This window comes from Fukomys damarensis, unplaced genomic scaffold (genome assembly GCF_012274545.1).
Source record: "Fukomys damarensis isolate Sample0158 unplaced genomic scaffold, DMR_v1.0_HiC HiC_scaffold_25, whole genome shotgun sequence".
NCBI lineage: Eukaryota > Metazoa > Chordata > Mammalia > Rodentia > Bathyergidae > Fukomys > Fukomys damarensis.
The window spans coordinates 15,961,452-15,985,920 of NW_022900937.1; the positions used below are offsets into that span (position 1 = coordinate 15,961,452).

A 24,469-nucleotide genomic window follows, 5' to 3' on the forward strand; every position below is an offset into this window, starting at 1 on the left:
TAAAAAAAAAGGGAAGCATGGAAAATTCAAAAAAAAAAAAAAAAAAAAAAAAAAAACCCCTCAACCTTGTGCATCCCAAGCGTGTGCTCTATCACCAAGCTACACCTCCAGCCAGTTCCTGTCTCTTATACAACCTCACTTCATTAAAGTACCTGGTCACCTTTAACCACCCGAACTACACACGTGGCCTTAAACCTTTTGCCACCCTGAGCTTGCTTCAAGCTTAGCCTCCAGGGGAGAAGAGGGATGGCTGCCTGCTCCTGGGGTCCCTTTTCTAGTTATCCTCCAACTGCCTTGGAAGCTGGCAGTGCCTAAGAAAGGACCAGTCTCACTTCGCTGCTTGGCTCCGTGCTCTCCAGGCCCCGCTGGTGACTGCAGCTGCTGCTCTGTTGTGCAGTGACGTTTTCCCGAGGGGCAGATGCATTCCTACTCTGGCTGTCACTGTCCCCTCTAGGCAGTACATGTCTAGATGCTTCTTACTGAGGTCTCCATATCCTGTTGATGGCCTCTGACCTATCTCAAACAGGACGCCATGGCAGGACCCATGAGAAACCTTCAGGTACAGCCCTGCCTTCAAGATAGCACCTTCCGGGCCCTGCAGGTTTCTAAGGCAAAAGTCACATCTTGGCCTTTGGCCCACTCACACTTTCATCCTCAGGTGTGAGTCAGGCCTGAGTTTTCTTGGTCTCTTACCTACAGGACAGCACATTTCCAAACTCTCCAAGCACTTCTCTTGCCATTCCCCTCCAAGACAGCGATAGGTGTCACTTCCCCTCACTTCTGCGAAAATGGGGTTGGCACTCGGCACAGCTGTATCTTCTGCCATAACTTAGCGCTTCGTAACAAATCATTCCCAGGGCCGGGGATTTGGCTCAGTGGTTCTGCCACCTGCCTTGCAAGCATAAGGTCCTGAGTTTGATCCCGGGTACCCCCAAAAAAAAATCATTCCCAAAACTTAGTGGGAGAAACAATGAGTAGTTATTATCTCTCATAGCTTCTTGTGTTGTGAACTTGGGAGCAGCTTATCAGGCAGTGCTGGCTCAGGGTCTCTCCCAAAATCCAGCCAATTGGCTTGAAGGAGGCTGGGTTCCCTGTGAACATGTTTGACTCCCATGGTTTGCAAGGTGGTGCTGGCTGACGGCGGCAGGGTCAGGTTTTCTCCAGAGGGAATTGGCCAGCACATCGCTTCACAGTGTCACGACACGATGCCAGGCTCTGGCAGAATCCAAGAGACCAAGCAGCAATACCTATCACGATCTAGGCTCAGAAATCACACATGGCCACCTGTCTTTCCTAATTGGGTGCAACTGTTAGCTCTGATTCAGCAACCATGTTTTTGTTTTTGTTTTTTTGTTTTTTTTTGGTACCGAGGATCAAACTTGGGATGTTGCGCTTGCGAGGCAGGTGGCAGAACCACTGAGCTGAATCCCCAGCCCCAGCTCTGATTTAGTAGGGAAGCAAACTACCCAAAGGCACAAATATGCAGAAGTGAAGACTCCTGGGAGCTATTCTGAAGGTGGCTTAACACACTATTACACTTCAAATGATCATAAATCTCTAAAACAACCTGAATGAAGTATGAAGAAACACAAGTTAAGAAAGGCTGAATCAAACTTCTTTGGGGGGCCTTTTTCTCAGCATGGCAGTATGGTGTATTACTCTCAAGGCCTTTGCACTGAGCTATATCCCTAGCCTTTTTATTCTAAGATAGGGTCTTGCTAAGTTATGCCTGCAGGGCTTGAAGTTGTGATCCTCCTGACTGATTCCCAGAGTGCTGGAATTACAGGCACGCACATGGCAGACAGGCATGGCAGAGGAGAGCTGCTCATCCTCGGTGGAAAGGAGGCAGTGTCAAGGGAAGAGCTGTGGAGGAAGTGATAACCTTCAGGCCACCGTCCAGTGAGCCTCCTCTTCCATCCAGGAGTCAGAGCCAAAAGTCTCACTTAGGACCACACGAAGTTTCAGGAGGACGTCCAGATAGCAAATATAACAAAGAACTTCTTTTTCTTTTCTTTTCTTTCCTTTTTTTTTGCAGCACCAGAGATTGAACTCAGGACATTGCACTTTCAAGGCAGGTGGCAGCACCACTCAGCTAAGTCCCGGGCCCACGGAGTTCTTTTGAACCCAGGGCCTTGTGCCTGGTAAGCAAGTGCTCCACCCCTTTCATTTTTAAATTTTGACACAGGACTTTTTTTTTCTGAGACAAGGTCTCACTGTGAAGTCAGGCTGGCCTTGAATTCACTATTTTGAGGCCAGGCTGGCCTCCAACTCCAGGGAATCTTTGTGCCTCAGCCTCCCAAGTGTTGGGATTATAGGCATGTACAGCCACACTCGGCTCTAAATGGCTCAGGCTGTCCTTGAACTTGCAATCTTCCTGCTTCAGCCTCCGGAGTAGTGGGGATTACAGGTGTGTGCCACCTTGCCCAGCTGGGGCACTCATTAATTTCAACTGTATCAGTCATCAGACACTCTACATTTGCTCTTCACCATAAGTGAGTCAAAGATTACCTGAGAAGGAAGACAAGTTCTGATCTCGAAGCTTCCTTTTGGTTTTAGAGCTAATTCTACATAATAATGAGCAAAAGCAACACCTTAGAAATATCTTTCATGACATTTACACTAGAAGTTACAATTCAACAAAAGTATTCTAAGGTGAGTCATTATAAGAATCATCTGTTTTATTTATTTTAGAGCAATGATTTAAATTGAATACATTTGAGCACAGCAGCTATTTGACATGAAAAGTAGTTGTATCAGAATGGGCATCAGAAAAATAGTCACTAATCTTAATCATAATAACTAGAAAATATTTTTCTGTCTGATCACTGAAGTGTTACAAATCCTGAGAATGTCATTCACTGAACAAATTAGGGAAGCCTTATAATTAAAACTTACTTGGAAATAATCCTTTAGAAAATGCTTTGAGGTACAAATCATCTATGTATTAAACATGAGTCTTGTACATGTTACAAAGAGTTTAAACAAATCCATCAAACAATTAACAGTCAGCGGCTCCTATGACACCTACTAGTCAGGCTCAAGGACACACTGTTCCACAATTTCTCGCAGGTTGGGGTTCTCCATCGCGGCTGCCACTCGCTCTTTGTCATTTATCTGCTTGTTGACTGCGAAACACATAAAGTTAGCAGAATAGTGTCAATATACAGCAGCAGTCTTTTATTAGACTGCTAAAACAAAGAGAACTTGAGAACTTAATGCTGTTTTCTGGCTAATTTTAGTATTCACAATGCAATTTGGAAGGTCTAGAAGGCAGATTTAAGAGAAAAGTAAAGAGATTCCCCATAATCCTCTAGTATTCTACTATAGCTATTTCTTTCTTTCCAGCATTGTCAACATACATGTTTTTATACAACTAAATTCCGAAAAAAAAAACATTTTTGAAAACTGCTGCATTTCCTCTTTAATTCTATTTTTTAAAAAATTATATGGTTATTTAATATGACAAAAATGTAAGCATTTTAAATTAATTATGAAAACTATGGTACAGTGAAGAACTTTAAACATATAGCATTCTGGCAACACTTTTTCAACTGAATGGCATAAAGTGTTACCTGATCCTAGACTCAAAAATAAAGCCAATTAGGATCTTTTTAAGTAATCCCAGCACTCAGAAGGCTGAGGCAGGAGGATTAGAAAAATTGCCATGAGTTTCAGGCCAGCCTAAGCTCTACACAGTGAAACCCTATTAAAAAAAAAAAAAAAGATCTTTTTAAAAAAGAAAAAGCTTTGTTTCATGAAAAAGTCTTAAGAATAGTATTGGATTAAATAGTATGATTCATATCATTGAACTACTTTCCAAATTATTTACCAGTTTCCTAAGAGCAATATATGATCTATAAATTTATCAGCAAGAACCAGTATTATTAATAAAAACAAATACACATATTAAACAAGAAGTGGGAAATGGCTCCATAGTATTGTAATTTACATTTCCTTGGTTAACAGTAATGGAACATTTTCCATGTTTACTGATTAGGTCTTCTTGCCTGAATTTTCCGTTCATATTTCTTCCTATTAATCTACTGGGTCATTTTTATCATTTCAAATGGATCATCATATAATAAAGCTATTGGTCATTATGTTGCCTATAATTTGCTAACAGCAATCTTTTCTTTTCTTTTTTTTTTTTTTTTTTTTTGGTACCAGGGATCGAACTCAGGACCTTACGCTTGCGAGGGAGGCAAAGTGCCACTGAGCTACATCCCCATCCCTATCCTAGCTTTTTTTTTTTTTTTTTTGGCACCGGGGATCAAACTTGGGACCTTGCACTTGTGAGGCAGGCAGCAGAACCACTGAGCTAAATTCCCGGCCCCTATCCTAGCTATTTTTGTTTCCAGGTTCACTTACTGTCTTCTTCTGTTGAGTGGGTTCCTTCGGAAATGTAGATTTCCAGCTGGGGAAAAAACAAAACAAAACAGTAGAAGCAAAACATGAGAGCACTGTAAGATGAAGGAGTGAGGTAGAACGTACAGTGGACTCAAGAATCTAGGGATGAGAGCCCAAATCTTGTTTCTGACATCAAAGACTTAGGGACAAATTCCCCACATTCTTCTCTAAAACATGGACCAAAATTTGTAGTATTCTGAGCCAGGTGTGGTGGCACATGTCTGTAATATCAACACTCAGGAGGCTGAGGCAGGAGGATCACTGAGTTGAAGGTCAACCTGAACTATATAGCGAGACCCCTGTCTCAAAAAAAAAAAAAAGTAGTATTGTGGTCAACAGGGGAAGGCCTGCAGGGAGCATTTTTCATGAATATTTTTATGATACACATAAATACAATTTTATGCCAATGAGATCTCATACATGCTATCCTTGTTGGGAAGATCCCTCCCCTGCATACTGCATCCTCCTGCACCACCCCCAGGAAAACCATTAGCAATCTCGGGTAGTTCCTTATATATTTTTCTCCCAGGTAATCTTACACAAATTTTTTGCCCACTCACAAACATCCCAAGGTTGGAAGTTTCTTTTTACTACATGTTCTATAAAAGTGGAATCACAATATGCAGAGCTTCAATATCCTCCTTTTCTTATCCTCTATTATGTTGTTCCATTCATTCTCAAGGATAATACTGGGCCCTGCTATATCCTCACAAATTAGCTAGCCTCTAAGACCCAGGGCCTTTGAGATAACTTATCCTGCAGCTAAGAAGCACGCTATACATATACGAAAGAGACAGGACCACTCTCCAGAGAACACTGGAGCACATGAACTAATTCTTATCTACTTACTCACTACTGAGAAAAAAATGTATTTCATGAGTGAAAAAAATCACAGCCAATTAGAGGTTAAAGGGGCCTTAGAGATCACTATTCCAACGGCTTATGAAAGACAGACCACCATATACATTCCTCTAGTGGCAGAAATTCTTACTCTAGACCACAAAACCACAGATACAGAGTCTCTGCACACTCATTTCGGTTAAAAATTATGCATGACTCATTACTTTAAAGAATGACAAGGAAAGGGTATTTACTCTGCTATTCCTATATGGATTACACCACAAAGTAGCCAAACAGTTGGTGGAGGGAGCTGTCACCAGTAAAGGGCCAAAATAAAATTATAGGCCCTTTGATGTAATACAATGAAAACACATTTATTCAATATTCTTGCCAAAAGTGGATAAGCAATCTAACCAGGAAACATCAGAGAACTGAATCTGACAGAATGTACAAAATAGCTGGCCTACATTCTGCAAAAATATCAAGATCATGAAAGATGGAGGCTGAGGAACTAGTCCAGACTGAAGATGCTAAAGAGAGGACAACTAATGCTAATGTGAAGTGTGGGAGGGGACAGATGGGATGGGTTCTCCATGCAGGGTCCTACTGGAAAATGGGGTGCTGGGATATGTGTTGTAGATTAGATGACAGTATTGTATTAGTGTTAAATTCCCTAGTTTTGAATACTGTACTGTGATAATGTAACGGAATGTCCTTGCTTTTAGGAAATATACCCTGCAGTATGTGGGAGTAAGGAGACATTATTAGCATACAAACAGTTCAAAGAAATACACACACACACACACACACACACACACACACAAACACACAGTGAGAGGACATCAGTGGTAAAAGAAATGTGGCAAATGTTAACTATTACTAAACCTGGGTAAAGGAGTTTTTCTGCTATATTTCACCTTTTCGATAAATTTGAAATCATTTCAAAATTAAAATTTTAGTATTTTAATTAAAACAGGTAAAATGCAAAATAAATTACAATTTACCGAGTATATAAACCATGGGTATTAGCATTCATTAATTTACTCAATTTAGCCAGACATGATGGTGCATGCCTATAATCCCTGATCTTGGGAGGCTGAGGCAGGAGGATTACTGTGAGTTTAAGGCCAGCCTGGAATTCCTATATAGAGAGATCCTTTCTCAAAAACCAAGGCAAACAAAACAAAACAAGAATTTACTCAATTCAACACACATTTATTGAGCTCCTGATATGTGTACTATCACAGTGGGGAACACAGAGGTGGATCATATATAAATTCTGACTTCAAGAAACTGACAATCCAGGAGAGAGAATGAGAAGTGAACTCAGACAGTGAAAACACATGTGAGAAAATGATGCGCTACATTAGAAGACAAAGAAGGGCCGGGGATTTAGCTCAGCGGTTTGGTGGCCGAGTTCAATCCCTGGTACCAAAAAAAAAAAAAAAAAAAAAAGAAGAAGAAGAAGACAAAGAAAACAAGGGAGCCAGGCGTGATGGCGCACATTTGTAATCCTAGCACACGGGAGGGTGCAGCCTGAGGATTGCAAGTTCTAGCCCCACTTGGGTATTTTAGAGACTTAGCAAGATCCTGTCTCACAGCAAATCAAAAACCATGGATGGAGATGTAGCAAAGGCCCTGGGTTTAATCCTCAGTACTGGGAGAAAAGAAAAGTGCCAGGGAGCTTCAAGGAGAGAAATTACTTTTGTTGTTGTTGTTTGTTTTTTGCTTTTTTGAGACAGGGTCTCACTATGTAGTTCAGACTGCCGTGGAACTAACTGTGTAGCTCAGACTGGTCTGGAACCTACAGAGAAGCTCCTGCCTCAGCCTCCCAAGGGCTGGGACTACAGAAGTGCACCACCATGCCTGGCTGAGAAATTACTTTTGCTATAGAAAGTGAGACTGACACCAAAGATAGCATTTACCGGGCCTTACAACACGGGTAGGGCTAGGGAATATGAGGAGGAGGCAACTCCACGTGGCTGAGGAACTCTAAGCAGAGGCTTGCTAGTGGCAAAAGGCAGAGGACAAACCTGCTCAAGAATTATGAGAGATAGGACCGGGGATTTAGCTCAGTGGTTCCGCCACCTGCTTCACAAGTGTAAGGTCCCGAGTTTAATTCACGGTACCAAAAAAAAAAGAATTACGAGAGTTAGCAAAAGATAAGACCAAGGCATTCAGGAGCTATAACCAATTACCTGTGAATCTACATTCCTGTGTAACAGTTGGCTAAAAACATTTTCCTTGGGCATTCTACCAAAAGCACATGTTAGAAAGAAGATAAATTGGATTTTATCAAAATTAAAGACTTATGTAGCCAGGCGTGGTGGCGCACACCTGTAACCCCAGCACTTGGGAGGCTGAGGCATAAGGATCACTGCATGTCCAAGGCCAGTCTGAGCTTCCCAGTGAGTTCAAGACCATCCTGAATTATGTAGCAAGACCATGTCTCAAAAAACCCAATAAAATACATACATATATACATACTTAAGAAAGTGGAGAGATTGTGAATAAAAATGAATCCAACTATTTTATGTGAAGATTTCTATGCATTTCTATCATGCATTCCTGTGTCATGGCAGAAAATTTTGAAGACTGAAAAATAAAATAATTTTTTTAAAAAGACAGTGGAGAGAAAACATGCCCCTAATCCCAGCACTTTGGAAGGCTGAGGCAAGAGGTTCACAAGTTGGAGCCAAGCCTGGGCAACTTAGAGAGACGCTGTTTCAAAACAAGAAAAAATAAACAACTGAAAGGCCTGGGGATTGAGCTCAGTATGAGGCCCTGAGTTCAGTGCCGCTACCACACACACACACAATGTGAAAAGGAGACTTGCAGAATGGGAAAAAATACTTGCCAGTCACATATTTGATAAGGATCCTGCAGTATTTAGAGTACTGTATGGAGAACCATTAGAGACCCGGAGAGCAGCACAGAGGCAGAGCATGTGCTTAGTGTGTGTGAGGCTCCACATGCAATCATTAGTGTCCCAAAAAAGAACTCACGTAAGTCAGTAATAAAAAGACAACCTGACTGGGAGGGGGCAACCTAACTTAACAAGCAAAGGATCCGAACAAGAGCTCTCTAATAAGATAAAGAAACAACCAAAGAAAACATGAAAAGGTGCTTGACATCGTTAGCTATCAGGGAAATGCAAAGCAAAACGACAAGGAGGTATCACTTCATACCCACTAGCATGGCTACGACCAGACTGGACGACAGTGGACTGGGTGAGGATGCTGAGAGATCAGAACCCTCACATACTGCTGGAGGGAATACAAAATGGTGAGGCCACTACGGCAAACAGTCCCACAGCGCCTCTAAAGGTGACACACAGAGTTACCGTGTGAGTCAGCAATTCCACTCCCGGGTAGGAGAGAAACGAACATCTCAGCACAAACTTATACACAAATGCTCAGAGCAGCATTACTCATACCAAAGAATAAAAATCAATCAATCAATCAAGTCAGATGTGTAACAACTATGAAGAGGTAAATAAAATGTAGAATAGCCATACAACCAAGTATTATAAGGCAATAAAAAGGAATGAAACACTGATACACACAACATGGGTTATGCTAAGTCAGGGAAGCCAGACACTAAAGCCCACATACTGTATAAATTTCCTTCAAATGAAACATCTAGAACAGGCAAACCTATAGAGACAGAAAGCAGGGGATGGAAGAGTCAGGGAAAAGGGCAGTGACTGCTAACAGGCAGAGGGTTTCTTTGGGAGGTGATGAAAATATTACAAATTATAGTGATGGCTGCACAATGCTGAACACATACAAACCACTAACTTGTACAGTTTACATAGGTAAAGTGTATGAGATGTAGATGATGTCTTGACAGAGCGATTGTAAAAGACAACAGGACGGTTCAATATGGCCCATTTTCCTTGGGCTCAAGACAGCAACGAAACATGTCTTACCTTGTGTTTAAATGGCAAACACCGCTGAAGTTTTACTCTTAAGCATAGCCCTGTGGAGGAGAGAGAAAAACTCATCATAATGATCTCTTCATTCTTACAGGTTCCCGAAATGGCAGAGCGGGGTCTACACGTCCCTGTGGAATACGGCTGCTGAAGACGGCTCTGCTCAACCTGGTGCGAGTCTCCTTTAAGTCTGGCCCCATGCTAGGAAGTTTAATACACAATTTCACATGTTCCTCACGATTATCCAGTGGGCTACGTATTCCTAACCCCATTCTACAAATTACACAACCAAGGTCACAGCCTAAATTGCCCAGGGACACTGAGCTAGAAAAGCGGCACAGTCAGGGGCTGGAACCCAGGATTTCTTTTCTACCGTATTTGCTGGCCTGCAGTACAGGGTCAGGTCATTCATTGAGCTTTATGGAATGCCCACAACAGGCCAGGACATGAAGTTAAAACCAAGAAAGAGCTATCTAAAAAGGGCCACGTGAGACTTCTCGAAGCTGGAATCTTTATGTCTGCGAGGTACATACAGAGATGCTTCCCTAAGAGGAGCTCTGCTCGAGTTTGGTTTACCACTCCTGCCAAGCCACGGGTCAGTCATTTCTTTTTCTGCTTGAGATTTGCAGCAAAAATTAAAACTGGACTTGTAACATATCCTTCGGTGCTACTGCTCCATTAATTTCCACATCAAATTAAGGAATGAATTTTTAACTAAATACACATTCCTAGCTAACAGAAAACAAACTGCTCTTACCATGAAGAGAGAATGCTTCAGTAATAAACTGAAAAATATAGAGAATGGATCCCTATCCCCTGTTTGTGAAGGCTTCTGTTTAGAGCAGTTTATTTCTCCTCCCAACTGAGGTATAAGGGTCTATTAGGCTATTAAAACAATTCCTAGCTAGACTTAGTGGCACACATCTTTAATCCCAGGACTCAAGGGGCTGAGGCAGGAGGATTGCCCTTTTAGGCCAGTCTGAGCTGCTTTAGGATGTCAAAGCCAGCCAGAACTACATAACAAGGCCATCTCAAAAAATTAAAAACAGGGTCGGGAATTTAGCTCAGCGGTTCGGTGGCCTGCCTTGCAAGTGCAAGGACCCGAATTCAATCCCTGGTACCAAAAAAAAAAAAAGAAAGTAAACATCAACAATACAACCCCAAACCATCCTAACACAAAAAGTATAATTATTAGATCATCTGTCTTCTGGGGAATAAATTGCTAAGCTCTGTGCTTAAGGCATACCTGGCACACAGGCACACAGCAAACGTCCGCTGTTACCATTTTGTCATTTTCACTTCATAGGCAGGAAACCAAGTTAAGTGATTTGTCACCACCACGCAGCTAACAAGTGACAGAGGTGGGAGCTGAACCTATAGTTTCTGGCTCTGAACCCTATGCTCTTCCCGCCAGGCCACACCTGCCAGGCAGCACCCTTCTCTGGACTACGCCTGTCCTGCCTTACCCACTTAGCCCTTTTGAGTCTTCTTTCTTTCTGGATTATTCACAAGAGTAACTGATAGGTGACTCTCCTGACAGATCAGGTAGAACTCTGACTCAGGTGCCTTTTCTCCCATGACTACCTTTTAACAAGAGGGCTGGGGGTTTAGCTCAGTGGTTCCACTGCCTGCCTCACAAGTGCAAGGTCCTGAGTTTGACCTCTAGTAATAAAAAGAAAAAAGAAAAAAGAGGGGCCAGTGATTTAGCTCAGGAAGGAAGGTTGTAAGTTGGAGTCTGGCCTGGACAACTTAATGTCTCAGAGAGACCTTGTCTCAAAATAAAAACTTGAAAAAGCTAGAGATGTAGCTCATGGTGAAGGTCTTGGGTTTAGTACCTAATGCCAGAAAAAGAAAGAAATGTCCCTCAGCACAGCAGCCAGAAAGAGGACTCTGTTCATCCAGTTTTCCAACCGCGTTGACTAAATATGCTTATACGATGCAATACTATACTGGGTCTCACCTGAAATGCGTATCAGAAGACCCAAGAGACGGGACAAAATGTGTTCAGGAAGTTCAAAGATCTGCGATATCACTCATAACCTAATCTTAGCACCCTCACGCAGAGTTATTTATTTTTATTTTGTACTTTCTCTCAACCTTTGTCCTCATGGACAGTTTTTCTATAACTAAAATCATGATGTAAATTAAATTTGTCATCCAAGCAATTTCGTGCATTTCTCTTATACTTTTCTTTTCTTCGTTTTGTTTTTTTGGTACCGGGGACCGAACTCAGGACCTTGCACTTACGAAGCAGGCAGAAGAACCACTAGGCTAAATCCCCAGCCCTCTTACACTTATTACAGCAATATACACCTCATTACAGTAGTGCCATTTCCTTACTAACAGATTCTATAGTTTCTTCCAAGTCTCATATGATAAATTTACAAAAAACATTTTATATATATGTAATATTTTCCTCCATGGAATTATTTTCTTAATTCAAAGAATTCTTGGTAAGAATTTGCCAAAATTCTTATTTGAAAATATTTACACCATGTAACCAAAAATTCCACTCATAGGAATTTATGCTGAGCAATGAGATTTATACAAAAATATTTATGCATAAAGTTGTTCACTGTATTATTTATAACTGTTTTTTTGGTTTGTTTGTTTTGGTACCAGGGATCAAACTCAGGACCTTTCACTTGCAAGGCAGGTGGTAGAACCATTGAGCTAAATCCCGGCCCCCAAAAAATTTTCTATAGGCTCTTAGAATCACTACTTAAGGACTCCGATACATAAATCAAAATATTTCGAGCACCTCCTCTGCATAAACATTCAAATAGTTCCCAGCACTCAGGAGGCTGAGGCAGGAAGATCACTACAAATTCAAGGCCAGCCTGAGCTACATATCAAGAGCCTGCCTCAGAAAAAAAAAAAAAAAAAAATGCAAGTTGTACTTTTAATATCCTTTGGTTCAGAAATTGTTCAATGACAAAAAATAACTATGTATCCAATAATACTCTTTCTAGCCCTGTAATTTTAATAATTATAATAACACCCAAGGTGTCACAGTACCTCCAGTCTCTCAAGATGAGGACTGTGTGCTAGTAACACCTAACGGTGGAATCCAGGTGAACTAGTAAGAAGACAGACACCACTAGTAGGAACAATAAGCAAATACTAACTTTTTTATCCTTTCATAAACTTGCTTTTCAATAATGTATTCTTTTTTTTTGTTTGTTTTTGGGTTTTTTTGAGACAGGGTCTCACTACATAGTTGAGACTGACCTGGAACTCACTATGTAGCCCAGGCTGGTCTCGAACTCACAGTGAACCTCCTGCCTCAGCCTCCTGAGTGCTGGAATTACAGGTTTGCACCACCATGCCTGGCCTCAATAATGTATTCCTATGGTTTGAAAATTTTAAAACATAAAAAGATATACAATAAAGCCTCCCTCATACACTGTCCCCCATCTGCCTGGTTCCCACCACCATTACCCAGTAGCACCCATCACAGCTGTTCACTTCTTTGTTTTGTTTTGTTTTGAGACAGAGTCTCACTATGTAGCCCAGGCTGATCTCAAACTCATAGCGATTCTCCTGCCTCAGCCTCCCAAGTGCTGGGATTACAGGCATGCACCATCACGCGGGGCTGTTCACTTCTTATGTATGCTTTACGTATAAACACTCAAATACAAATGTATTTTTTTGGTTTTTTACGCAAACAGTAATAATATACTTGTGCTTAAGTATGTAACAGAGATTATTCTGTATCAGTACAAGTTTCTTTCTTTTTCTTGCAGTACTGAGAATTGAACCTAGTGCCTTTACACTGAACTAAATTCCCAGCTCTTTAAAAATTTTTTTATTTTGAGACATTCTCTCTAAATTGCTCAGGTGGGACTCAAACCTATGATCCTCCTGCCTCAGCCTCCCAGAGGGCTGGGATTACAGGCATATCACCACATCAGGCCTCTCCATTCTTTTTATAGCTGTATAGTATCCCATTGTTTATATTCATCCTTGATTAATCAATCCTTTACTAATAAATATTTGATTTAAAATAAATTGCCTTTATATCCTTTTTTGTTTTTAAGACAGGGTCTTGCTATGTAGTCCTGGCAGCCTCAAATTTGCAATTCTCCTGCCTCAGCTTCCCAAGTGCTAAATTACAGGTATGCATCACTATGCCCAGCTCCTTAGTCTTTATAACAAAGTATATATTCAAAGTGCTATTAACTAATACAAATTATTGGGAAAGCAGCTTTATAAGTAGAAAAATGCCTCAAGAAATAGCCTCAGGGCTGAGGATTTAGCTTAAGGGCACCTTACTTGCCTCACAAACACAAGTCCTAAATTTGATTCCTGGTATCAAAAACAAATAAATAAATACCCTCTCAGGGGGCTGGGCTTATACAGCTCAGTGGTAGAGCACTTGCTCAACACATACAAGGCCCTGGGTTCCATTTCCTGCACTTCCAAAAGAACCCTCCCACCAGGACGTCTGCACACACAACACAGAAGATGGCAACAGCAGGACCGCTGATCTGACAGCACCCACGAATCCTCACAAGTGGGAGAGGCGCCAGCTTCTGTCCACTCTCCTTTAACTGAAGCTATCTGTGCCTCTAAGAAGCACCAGGATGTAACTAAGAGGGAAACAGATTGACTTAGGTTTGAGTCTCTGCCCCCCCAAAAAAATTTTTTTTTGAGACAGGATCATGCTATGTAGTTCAGGCCAGCCTTGAACTTACAGCAATCCTCCTGCCTCTGCCTCCCAAATGCTGTGATTACAGGTGTATGCCACCACGCCCAGCTAGGCCTCATCATTTCTGGCTATATGGTTCCCAATAAGTCATTTAAACTGTAGTAGCTTTAGATTCTTCATCTTTTTGGTGAATCTTTTTGTGTTGGGGGGCACTGGGGATCAAACTCAGCGCCTTGCACTTGTGATTCAGCCCTTTTCGATTCCTTATCTGTTGAGATTAAGATACCATTTTTAACTCTCACAGATCAATTGTGAGGGTTATAAAAGAGGAAGACGTGAACATAGTGTTCATTATACAGGGTGATTCATGGTACAAATGGTTGTTTTGGTTCGTATCACTTGAAGAGTTTAGAATTCACACACACACACACACACACACTCACCAATAAGAGTCGCCAAAGAGCAATGAGGTACTGTTGGTGTGAACCTGATGATAACCAGATAGTCCTCTTCATCTCTCTCCTGAACCTCCACACAGCTCTCTGTCACCACTTCCAGTTCTTCTAAAGTATTGGGCTTCTCCGGGTCCCGGATAGTTCGAATCAAATCTAAAGAATGTCAAAAAGAAGATACTACTTTATAACGTGGATATTCTACATAAGGGTGATTCTGCTAATTATAATCTAAGCACTGATCTCTTTTTAAGCAAATATTACAGCAACTTCCAGGATTCTGACAGAAATTTCCACTACTGCTTTCTTTTGGTGGGGAGAGTGTTAATGGGGATAGAACCCCAGTGGGTACTGGGCTACATCCCCATCCTTTTTAGTTCTTAAATTTTGTGGCAGGGTCTTGCTAAGTTGTTCAGGCTGGCTTTAAAACTTAAGATCATTCTGCTTCTGCCTCCCTAGTACTGGGATTACAAGCATGTACCATGATGCCTAGCTCTTTTTTTTTTATTCTTCTTCTTTTTTCTTTTGCTTTGTTTTTGTTTTTTTGAGTAAAGGTCTCACTCTGTAGCCCAGGGTGGCCTGGAACTCTGTAGCCCAGGGTAGCAATCCTCCTGCCTCAGCCTTCTGAGTGCTGGGATTACAGGCATGCACCATCATGCCAGGTCCAAGAAAACTGGTTTCTTGAATCATCATTAGCTCATATCCAATTTCTTAGATCCAGTGTCACAGAACAAATATAATAAGAATAGGAAAAAATATATATATTTTTTTTGTTTGTTTGTTTTTTACAGCTGGTTGCAGGCAATACAGAGCTCTCAAAAGATGAGAACAAGAGACTAGGAGAATGACACTCAAATTCTAAGTCCACGGGTCTAAGACAGTGATGGAGAAACTTTTAGAGCTTTCAATGATACAAACAGCTCGCTATGGCACATGCCCTAGGTTCGCCAGCACTGGTCTAGGAGAACACTCATAGGATAAAAAGAAACAGAACAAGGAAAATACCTAGGTGCAGGTTGGAGCAAATGAGTTGTTTCATACACAGAGATTCTGAGGTGCTCAGGGAGAACTCTAGGGAATTTTCTAGGAAATACTGAACCATGGCCTTGGGTTGCAGAGAGCACTAAGGCAAGTGAGGTTGTTGAATACATGGAATTCATACAGAATAAGGAGAACTTTGGCTGGAATTACCTATAAAGCTTTTAAATGAAAAACTGGTGTTTTTCACAGAGATTCTGATTAGGGTTTGGGGTGTGACCTGAGCATTGAGTCTTATCTGAAAAGCAGGTCAACTATCAGAAAAAAAGTGACTTCCTATGAGAGGGTCAATTATAACATTTAGTAGTATTAAATGTTATGAAGTTGGGCGTGGTGGCGCACACCTGTAATCCCAGCACTCAGGAGGCTGAGGCAGGAGGATTGCTGTGCGTTTGAGACCAGCCTGGGCTACATAGTAAGTTCCAGGTCATTCTCAACTACGTAGCGAGACACTATCTCAAAAAACCAAAAAAAAAAAAAGTTATGAATAAGTGAAACTGTTAGGTATATAGAATTGTGTACTAATTTCACAATCCTCTGAAAAACCTCAAACTATTCTAGATAATGAAATGTATTTAAATGTGAAAAAATATTCCTCAGGTTATTCTTTTTCATTTTTCTTTTGGTGTGGGGGTCAAACCCAGGGCCTTGGGCATACTAGGCAAGGGCTCCACCAAGACTTCGTCACCCCTTGGGTTATGTGCAGCCCAGTGAGACTCAGTGATCCAAAGGCAAAGAAACCTGAGGATAGATACCTATTTTTGGTGGGTTTTTTTGGTACAGGAGATCAAATCAGGACCTTGTGCTTGCCAGACAGGCACAATACTTGGAAGCGTACCATTTAATGAGCCCAGATGAGCAACAAAAGCAAGGAGAACCAGAGAAAGGAAGAGAGGCGGTTAACACCAAATGCCGCAGAAAAATTCAGGCTGACAAGAGCAAAAACAGGTCTCTCACTCAGGAGGTCACCTACAAAGAAAACAGTAGAAGGCTGAGGGCCAAGGGAAGCTTCCCAAAGGCAAAGTGAGTGGGAACCGGAAATGGAGCGGGAACTGAAAATGTATTCACAGGGCCTTGGCTGGGAAGAGAGGCAATGAAAGGACAAAAGTTTTACATAAGGACAAGAGTAAGGATAAAGGAAACCTGAGTGTGTTCTATAGCCCCAGGAGAAGGACCAAACGGAAAATACAAGGAGGGAAGACTGGTAAAATTAAACGAAAGGAATGGGATTAAGAAAGTGGAAGCCTGGGTTAGTCATAGGAAGGACAAGACTTCCTCCTTACTCTGAGGCTACAGAAAAAAGCTGAGGAGAATGATAAAAAGAAATAAAGACATAGGCAGAGAGGCACAATTTTAGTTAGGATGGGATTGATGTTCCTAAGCCTGAGGTTCTTTTCTATTATTTATAGCTCCCCTGTAATCAGAAATGCAGCTGGGAAAAGAAAATCAATCAAACTCTACCTTCTCTGCAGCTATCTCCTGGGCTTATCATTTGAATAGAAACAATGCAAATACAAGCTGGAAAGTGAATAAAGATTCTCTTATGGTGTTGTGTTCGTGGGATTCAGGGAGTTTTTTGGTTTGGGGGTTTGTTTTTTGTTGGTTTTTTTTGTTGTTTTTGTTTTGTTTTTTGTTTTTTTGAGACAGGGTCTCACTACATAGTTGAGACTGACCTGGAACTCACTATGTAGCCCAGGCTGGTCTCAAACTCACAGCGATCCTCCTGCCTCAGCCTCCTGAGTGCTGGGATTACAGGCCAGAGCCACCACGCCCAGCTAGGGGAGTTTTTTGAAAAGCAAATTTTCTGCACTTCATCCTAGGTTTTCTCCCTGTACAATTCATTTATAAAAAGCTGTATTATGTTCTTTATATGCCACAAAAGCTTGAAATTAAACCTCACCCCCTTATTAAACTTCTCTGTCTAGTAATTTGAGAACCTTGGATTTCTTTAAAAACAAATCAGTGTTGTTCACCTCACATTACTCTCCTCACTAAATTTTCCTATGGCTCTGCCCTGATATTAAGAGACTTCATTTATATTTAAGAGCTTCCGTTTCCAATTCTGACACCTAAAGCAATAGTCACACCTCCGCCTGGAACCAATAAACCCTATCCTGTAGCGCCACCTATCTGCCATTCCCAGTGCTACTTTCTCACCGCCATACTTTTAGTTTCCTCAGCTTAATTTGCCCCAACCCAATACATAACCAGGTCTTACTATTTCACAAGGCCCAACTCAAATGACTCCTCTTTAGCCCTTCCAGACCCCCAGTCAGAGACTAGTTAAGTTTGAAGACTAGAATCATCTCTTTTACAACGCTTATTCTCAGGTACTGTAGATGAAAGTCTGGAAAGTCAGGAATGTGTCCAGCTTTATGGAGATCAGTCTGCTGGAATTATCATCCGGCTGGGGTTAAGTGAGCCTTGTTTCTATCAAGAGGCAAACTGGGTTAGCTTTAAAGATTTTTCACATTTGTGCTTTTCACATTTGTGCGCTTTCTTCTGCTGGGCTATAATTCTTATCCAAATTACATTTATATTCTTATGATTAGTTCTCTTAATGTTACGTCCAGTCTTTTGAAGTTTTCAAAAATAATAGGAAGAGAATCGGAGATTTAGCTCAGTGGCACCGCTCCTGTCTCGCAATCAAAAAGTCCTGAGTTCAATCCCCATACCAAAAAAAAAAAAAGGAAGAAAGAGGAAAAGTAACCATATAACACTTGTGAATGAAGTGTACTACATTTGGAATCAGAAGACGTGAGCTTTTTGGTTTTTGCTCTATTCCTGACAGTGTGGCCTCTAGATAACTGTTTAACCATTCTAAGTCTTTGTTTCTGTATCTGTACAATGAAAATACATAGTCCCAAGACGTAGAGAGTATTTAATATGTACAGAGAATGTGTGTGTATATACATGTATGTATACACGTGTAACGCAGCTTGACTGTGTTAAGGAACTGCAAATTTAAATTTGAGGCCTAGGCAGGAGAATACTGTCTCATGCGTTCCTCTCGGGGACCTCTGCATAATCCACTATGGCATAGAAGAGTAGCTGTGACCTTGGGCCGGTTCCCAGCTCGGCCACCACACAGCAGTGCCCTCAGCAATTAGAGGCGCAGTGCGCGTCCAGAAGCTATGAAGGAGGTTCAAACGGCGCCATTAGGCCAGCTTTGCTCCCTTACTGATCACCCTAGGCTTTTGCTTTGCCCGCAGTCTTGGAATGACCACTGGGCATGAGGCGAGAACGGGAAATGAAGCATTTAAGACTTCCAAGCTTAGCGTGCCCCAGGTTTAGGAAGAGCCCCAGCGCTGTAAGGATTCAAATTTCCGTGTGACTTAAAAGTCCCGAAGAAAACGCTTCCCACGATCCCGGCTAGATTCGGCAAAACCCTTTTCCCCACGACCCACCACCTCTACATAGAAAGCTAAATGCAGCACTGGATAAAATTAATTACCATAAACCTCTAGCGCTTTCTCTTCCATGATCCGGGGCTGCCGGGCAGCTCCCGGCTCAGAGAGGCCCGAGAGCCACAGGACTCTGCTCAGCGTCCAGGAGAGCAGCCCGGACACCCGCTCCATCCTCACGCTCCGCCATCCCTGGCGATTGTCCCACCCGAGCCACCGTCTTTCAGCAGCCGGCCTCAGGTTTTATCAATTCTCCGGTCTTCAACTAGAAAAGATTACTAGAAAAGAGGTTCAAGGAAACAGAGAATGGGCGGGACACCACAGAGTAGCGCGGAGGATTTAAGGAAGAAAACAGCCAGGACTACAACACCCAGCATGCTTTGCTCGATTTCGCCGGGACATGGGAGCAATCCTCACTACTTTTGAGGCGCATTGAATGCTGGGGTGTGTGTGACGTTGGCTTCGTACAACGGCAAATTGTATTCTGGGATTTGTAGTCCGGTGAGTGGGGCGTGTGTGAAAGTAACGGTAACTGAGTGCCTCGGTCAACGTCCGAGATGAATCCTGAAGAGGTAGGGGTAAGAACATCATGTTGTCTAGTGCTGCAGAAGGTTTCTAGAACGGCGATTCTTTACAGTAGTATCTCTGAGGGAACTGCTTCCCCTCAAAATCTCCTTACTTCCTGATTAGGCCGGAAGTGGGTTTCTGTCTGTGGGGAAGAGGTAGGTTTTGGAAGGCCAGTAAGCACAGTTAAACATGGCAGAACAGAGGGGAGAGAGTTTTCTGGTTTTCTCATAGCCTAGGGACTCAATCCTGCACAGCTCCCTGTTATGGGGACTAGTCTATCAATCGCCTTCAAAAACAGTTTACAAGTAGAGAACTTTGCCTGGATCTGGGTGTCCAGTGGACATGGAGATGGCCTCACTAAAAAACGGTAATCTAGGCCTTCTGGTGTTCATGGCTGTGAAGAACGCCATTTATGAGATTGATGATTCTATTATCCACCCCTCCAAATAAATCTCAGATATTTACCAGACAATTTGCCATAAGCGCCTGGCAACCTGTAAGCACCAGAGTTACAAAGAGAGGAGACCCTGCTATGCCCTCGAGCAGATCCCAGACCTAAGGGAGCCAGCATCTGATGTTGAAGATACGTGGTTGGAAACAAATACCCTTTCCAATGTTGGTGTCAACTTTTATCTCTGTAAAAGAAAAAGTCGGTTTCATGGCTTATGCCGGTAATTCCAGCTATTTGGGAGGCCGGGGCCGGAGGATTGCAATTTTGAGACCCACGTGGGCCATTTATTGAGACCCTGTCTCAAGATAGACAAAAAGATTGGGGATGTGGCTCAGTAGCAGAGTGCTCCTAGATCCCCAGTATCAACCAGTACCCCCCACAAAACGTTAGTATTATACAGTGTTGCAGAATTGTCCCATGATAGACAATAAATCATTTAGGTCCATGCTCATAATTTAACAATTTTCCTGCCATTTATTCTACTTCATTTACTCCACGGAAATTAATCCTAACATCTTTCCAACCAAATTTAATACACTGAGGTCTCATCCCGCTCTAAGGCCTCCTGAATTCTTCAAGCAGAATCGATAACCTCTTTCCCTGTTCCACAGCACACTTCACCACTAACATGCTGCCTCCTTCATCAAATTGTAAACACCTCGTGGGCCATGAGCTTCTTCATTTCAGACGCACAGCCAGGTTCCAGGCTCACAGCAAACGCTCAGTATATATTGAATGAATTAACTGAATGTGGTCCAAAGAATAAGTGGAAAAACTTTCCAGCAGTCTGTCTGCTCAGAGACTTCAATAAAAAATCCTTATGGAATCTCTGTGGGGGCACTGTGCGTGGCATGAGTATGTGTTGTGCGTAGGTTTTCAAACATTTTTAGTTGCAGGCTCCTTTACTCAAAGGCTATCTTAGAAGCGGGCTAGGTAATAGAGCACGAAGGAGCCCCGCAGCCCCCAGCTCCTCCTCTGCCCCTTGGGCCAGCCTCGGCAATCGTTCGGCTTCGGCTTCAGGGCTCGGATTTGCAGGGCTGCGGCCGGGGCCCCGCCCCAGCACTGCTCGCGGGTCCCGCAAGGTCCATCGCGGCCCTCGCGTTCCTCGCAGCGCTGGAACGCTTTGCTCGCGGCGCTATCTCTCTATAAAGTTGTTGTTGCGGCTTCCGCCGCGGGTGGAGGAAGATGGCGTCGGGAGGTGGTGGCTGTAGCGCTTCGGAGAGACTCCCTCCACCTTTTCCCGGCCTGGATCCGGAGTCTGAGGGGGCTGCGGGGGGCTCAGAACCCGAGGCTGGGGACAGCGACACCGAAGGGGAGGACATTTTCACCGGCGCGGCGGCGGCCGTGAGTTCACCCCCTCGGGTCGGCAGGCAGGGGAGCGCCTCCGAATGTCAGGAGGCTGGGGTGAGAGAGCCTGAGAGACCCGACCCCGGGGTCGGCAGTCCGGGCTCAGGGCTCGGGGTGAGCGCCTGGCCGCAGGGCCTGGCTTCCCGGCCGCAGGAGCGAAGAGTAAGGAATGAGGGGTGTGGTGGCCTCGCTGCCGTCCTCAGCAGCCTAGAGCCGCCAGAGCTGTCCTTGGCCTGCCGTGTGGTCACCCCTCGATGCACTGGGCTGTTGTGCAGGTTGTGGCTTGGCCAGGCCGACTTAATAGGACAGGACAGGGATGGAGGGCAGAGCTTCCTTTGCCTTGCCTACTGCTCTTAGCACGAACAACGCTACCAGGATAGTGACCCGCCCACAGATCTCCTGTCTGCTGACACTTAACCTCTGCTTACTGAAGACCCGTTCTGGATCTTTGTTTATAAAAGTTAGGTGACTCCTCTGATCCTAGAATAGGCCAAAAGCTTTAGAGAAGGCCTTGTCAGATAAATCACTACCAAGACCAGAAAGCTTTGTTCTGGTAAGGGATGTTTAAAATGCACAATATCTCATTGGGAGCGCAGTTATATATGTGAGGAGGAAATGGTGATTCCCACAGTAAATATCCATGGTTCTAGTAAGAGTTAATTATGAAGGCAAATAATCTTTACACGTGGAATGTGGAACTCGGTAATCAGTTATGGAACCACTGGATGTGTTTGGGGCTGTTTTATGAGAATACTGACTCATCCGGCATGGTACAGTTAGTTCCAGACTGTAAACTTCTTCAGTGCTGGGTCTGTGAATTTTATCTTCCTATTTTAGATAATGGTTCCCTTCAGAGTAAGTACTAAGTTAAACAGCTTTAAATTCTTTATGCAGCGTATGTCAGAAAACGTTTGAGGCTGGCCTCATTTACGTCGGAAAAACGGTTTAAGTTTTTGGAGATAACTGCCGTGAAAGTGGTTAGAGTTTTGCCTGTACTATATTCAGGAATTAAGTCCATAATCCCAGCTCATAAAGTGCTTGCTTATACTGCTATAACAGCAACTGTCTAATGAAGTCTGTTAGGCTGAAAGAAAAAGAAAAAAAAACAAAAAACCCGTTTTAAACAAATCTTTATATAGTTAGTCTCCCACAAGTCATGGAGAAAAAGCTAGTGAATAGCTGATAGCTATTCAGACTATCTAAAAAATTAAAATTTTGGCACGGAAATTGATTGGTTACGTAGGCAAATGTTGATTCATTTTCCAAAAAAGGGACCCAGAAGAGAAGTTATTTTCTAGGAAGTACTTTTCTCTAAGGAAGTTCAGGAGGCTGTGATACACTAGTTTATGGCGGCATTGTACCTCACTATGGTAAAATTACAGAAATCCCTTGCCTACTTCATAGCTGAGAGAAGGAGGGGGTCAGAATGACCTTGTTTTACCACAGGAAGTATAACTATTTGTACTTAGATTTGATCCAGGAAAGATGAGTTGCCAAGGAAACTCAAATACCTGTACGCCATTTTTTATGCTATCTGTACTTGATACTAATCTTGAGGAAGCCAAGATCCAGATTCCTCAGCCCTAAACTGTTTTCTTAAACAGCTGTTAAATACGAATTACATTTGAATAAATGCTTTGTGAGTCAGAGATGATAGGGGATTGCAGCACTTTTGTATTTTACAGAACGCTATTGAAGAATAAAGTAAGAGTTGGGCCGGGCGTGGTGGCTCACACCCTCGGGAGGCTCAGGCAGGAGGATCTCTGTGTGTTCGAGACCAACCTGGGCTACACAGTGAGTTCCAGGGCAGTCTGAACTACATAGTGAGACCCTGTCTCAAAAAACCAAAAACATAAAAAATAAAGTAAGAGTGGGCTTTGAAGTCTGATTTAGGGTGGGGGATTTAGCTCAGTGGTTCTACCACCTGCCTCGCAGGAGTAAGGTACTAAGTTCGATCCCCGTTGCCAGAAAAATAAAATAAAATGAAGTCTGATTTAAATCTAGGCTCTGTTTGTTAGCTTAAATTTAGGCAAGGTCCTCTCTTTATTTTCCTCACCTATGAAGTAGACAATGATAGTGCAGTTGGAGCCTTCTATCTTGGCTTTGGCATCTGTGGATTCAACCAACCATGGACGGAAAATATTTGGGGAAAAATAAATCTGTACTCACCATATACTGTACAGACTTACTTTCTTGTTGTTATTCCTCCAAATGATACAATATTTTTTCTTTTATTGGTACATTTTAGATATACATGATCACATTCAACATAAGAAATTTGTACCTGTACATGATGTACCTTGTTTCTATTTTTTTTTTAATCTATTCCCCTCCCTCCCCTTCAATCTCTCTTCCCATCCTTGTTTACAAAAGCTTTGGGCTGGAATTTAGCTCAGTGATTTCACTGCCTGCCTCCTGCCTCACAAGTGCAAGCTCCGGAGTTTGATGCCTGGTACCCCACCCCCCAAAAAGCTTTGTTTCCATTTCTTCCTCGTCCCTTCTTTGCTTTTCTCCTTTCTCCTTTCCCCTTCCCCCTTCCCTTGTTCCCCTCTCATTTGAACATTTTCTCCCCATTCCCCAATATGTATTTGGAATCTATTTGTACAGTATCTATTTGATATGATATTTTTTAACCTTACATGTATTAGGTATTAAAAGTAATCTATACTTCAAAAAAATAAGTAAATAATCTAGAGATGATTTAAGTATGAGGGTGTGTGTGGGTTATATGTAAATGCCATGAACTATGTATAAAGGACTTGTGCCTCCAAGGGAGTGGGCTGGGGGGGACTGGACTACTGTATTTACCCCCAATTATAACTGGATTCAATTAGAATATCTGTGAATCACTTAAAGGTTTCCTTCCTTGCACTGAGCTAAATCCCCAGCGCTCCTTCCACAGAATAACAAAAGAGTACTTAACTGCTTTGAGTGCTTGAGCTGTATTTGTTGTTGAGCATTCTGGGTTTTTGGGTTTTTCTTGGTTTTGGTACTGGGGATCAAACTCAGGACCTTGCACTTGAAAGGCAGGCACAGAGCCACTGACCTAAATCCCTTGCCCTGTTTTGTTTTGTTTTGTGTGTGAGACAGGACCTTGCAATCATTATATAGCCCAGGCTGGCCTCTACCTCACAGAGATCCTCCTGCCTCAGCCTCCCAAGTACTAGATTTACAGGCTTGCCCACCACACCTGGCTTGTTGATGAGCATTTTGTAAACTGGAATTATTTTAGTATTCAAAAAAAACCATAAAATCTAATAATGGATTAGAGAAGTTAACCCTAATATACTTTATCAGAGTCAAAACCAACTAGTAATAAGATTGATTTGATTAGCTAAAAGCCATCAAAGTAGACACTTAATGACTTCAGTAGCTTCC

The 24,469-nt window shown here is 42.6% G+C and overlaps 2 protein-coding genes across 6 annotated transcripts in view; one reads left to right on the forward strand and one right to left on the reverse strand.

Moving 5' to 3' along the window:
• Ciao2a (cytosolic iron-sulfur assembly component 2A) overlaps positions 1-19,087 on the reverse strand; it is a 40,969-nt gene extending 21,882 nt beyond the window's left edge. For both annotated transcript variants that reach the window (XM_010641189.3, XM_010641188.3), the window contains exons 1-5: positions 18,777-19,087; positions 14,276-14,440; positions 9,179-9,228; positions 4,369-4,414; positions 3,029-3,125 (exon numbers count right to left, since the gene is read on the reverse strand). In XM_010641189.3, the coding sequence (XP_010639491.1) occupies positions 3,029-3,125; positions 4,369-4,414; positions 9,179-9,228; positions 14,276-14,440; positions 18,777-18,900 (482 nt within the window). In that variant the 5' untranslated portion in view covers positions 18,901-19,087. The remainder of the gene's footprint in view (positions 1-3,028; positions 3,126-4,368; positions 4,415-9,178; positions 9,229-14,275; positions 14,441-18,776) is intronic.
• Positions 19,088-19,204: 117 nt separating this feature from the next.
• Snx1 (sorting nexin 1) overlaps positions 19,205-24,469 on the forward strand; it is a 38,275-nt gene continuing 33,010 nt past the window's right edge. Inside the window, exon 1 of one of the 4 annotated variants that reach the window (XM_010641192.3) lies at positions 19,205-19,298. In XM_010641192.3, coding sequence (XP_010639494.1) covers positions 19,284-19,298 — 15 coding nt within the window. In that variant the 5' untranslated portion in view covers positions 19,205-19,283. Of the gene's footprint in view, positions 19,305-20,812; positions 21,089-24,469 lie in introns of those variants that run through there. The other 3 variants (XM_010641191.3, XM_033756125.1, XM_010641190.3) reach the window with 3 other exon arrangements.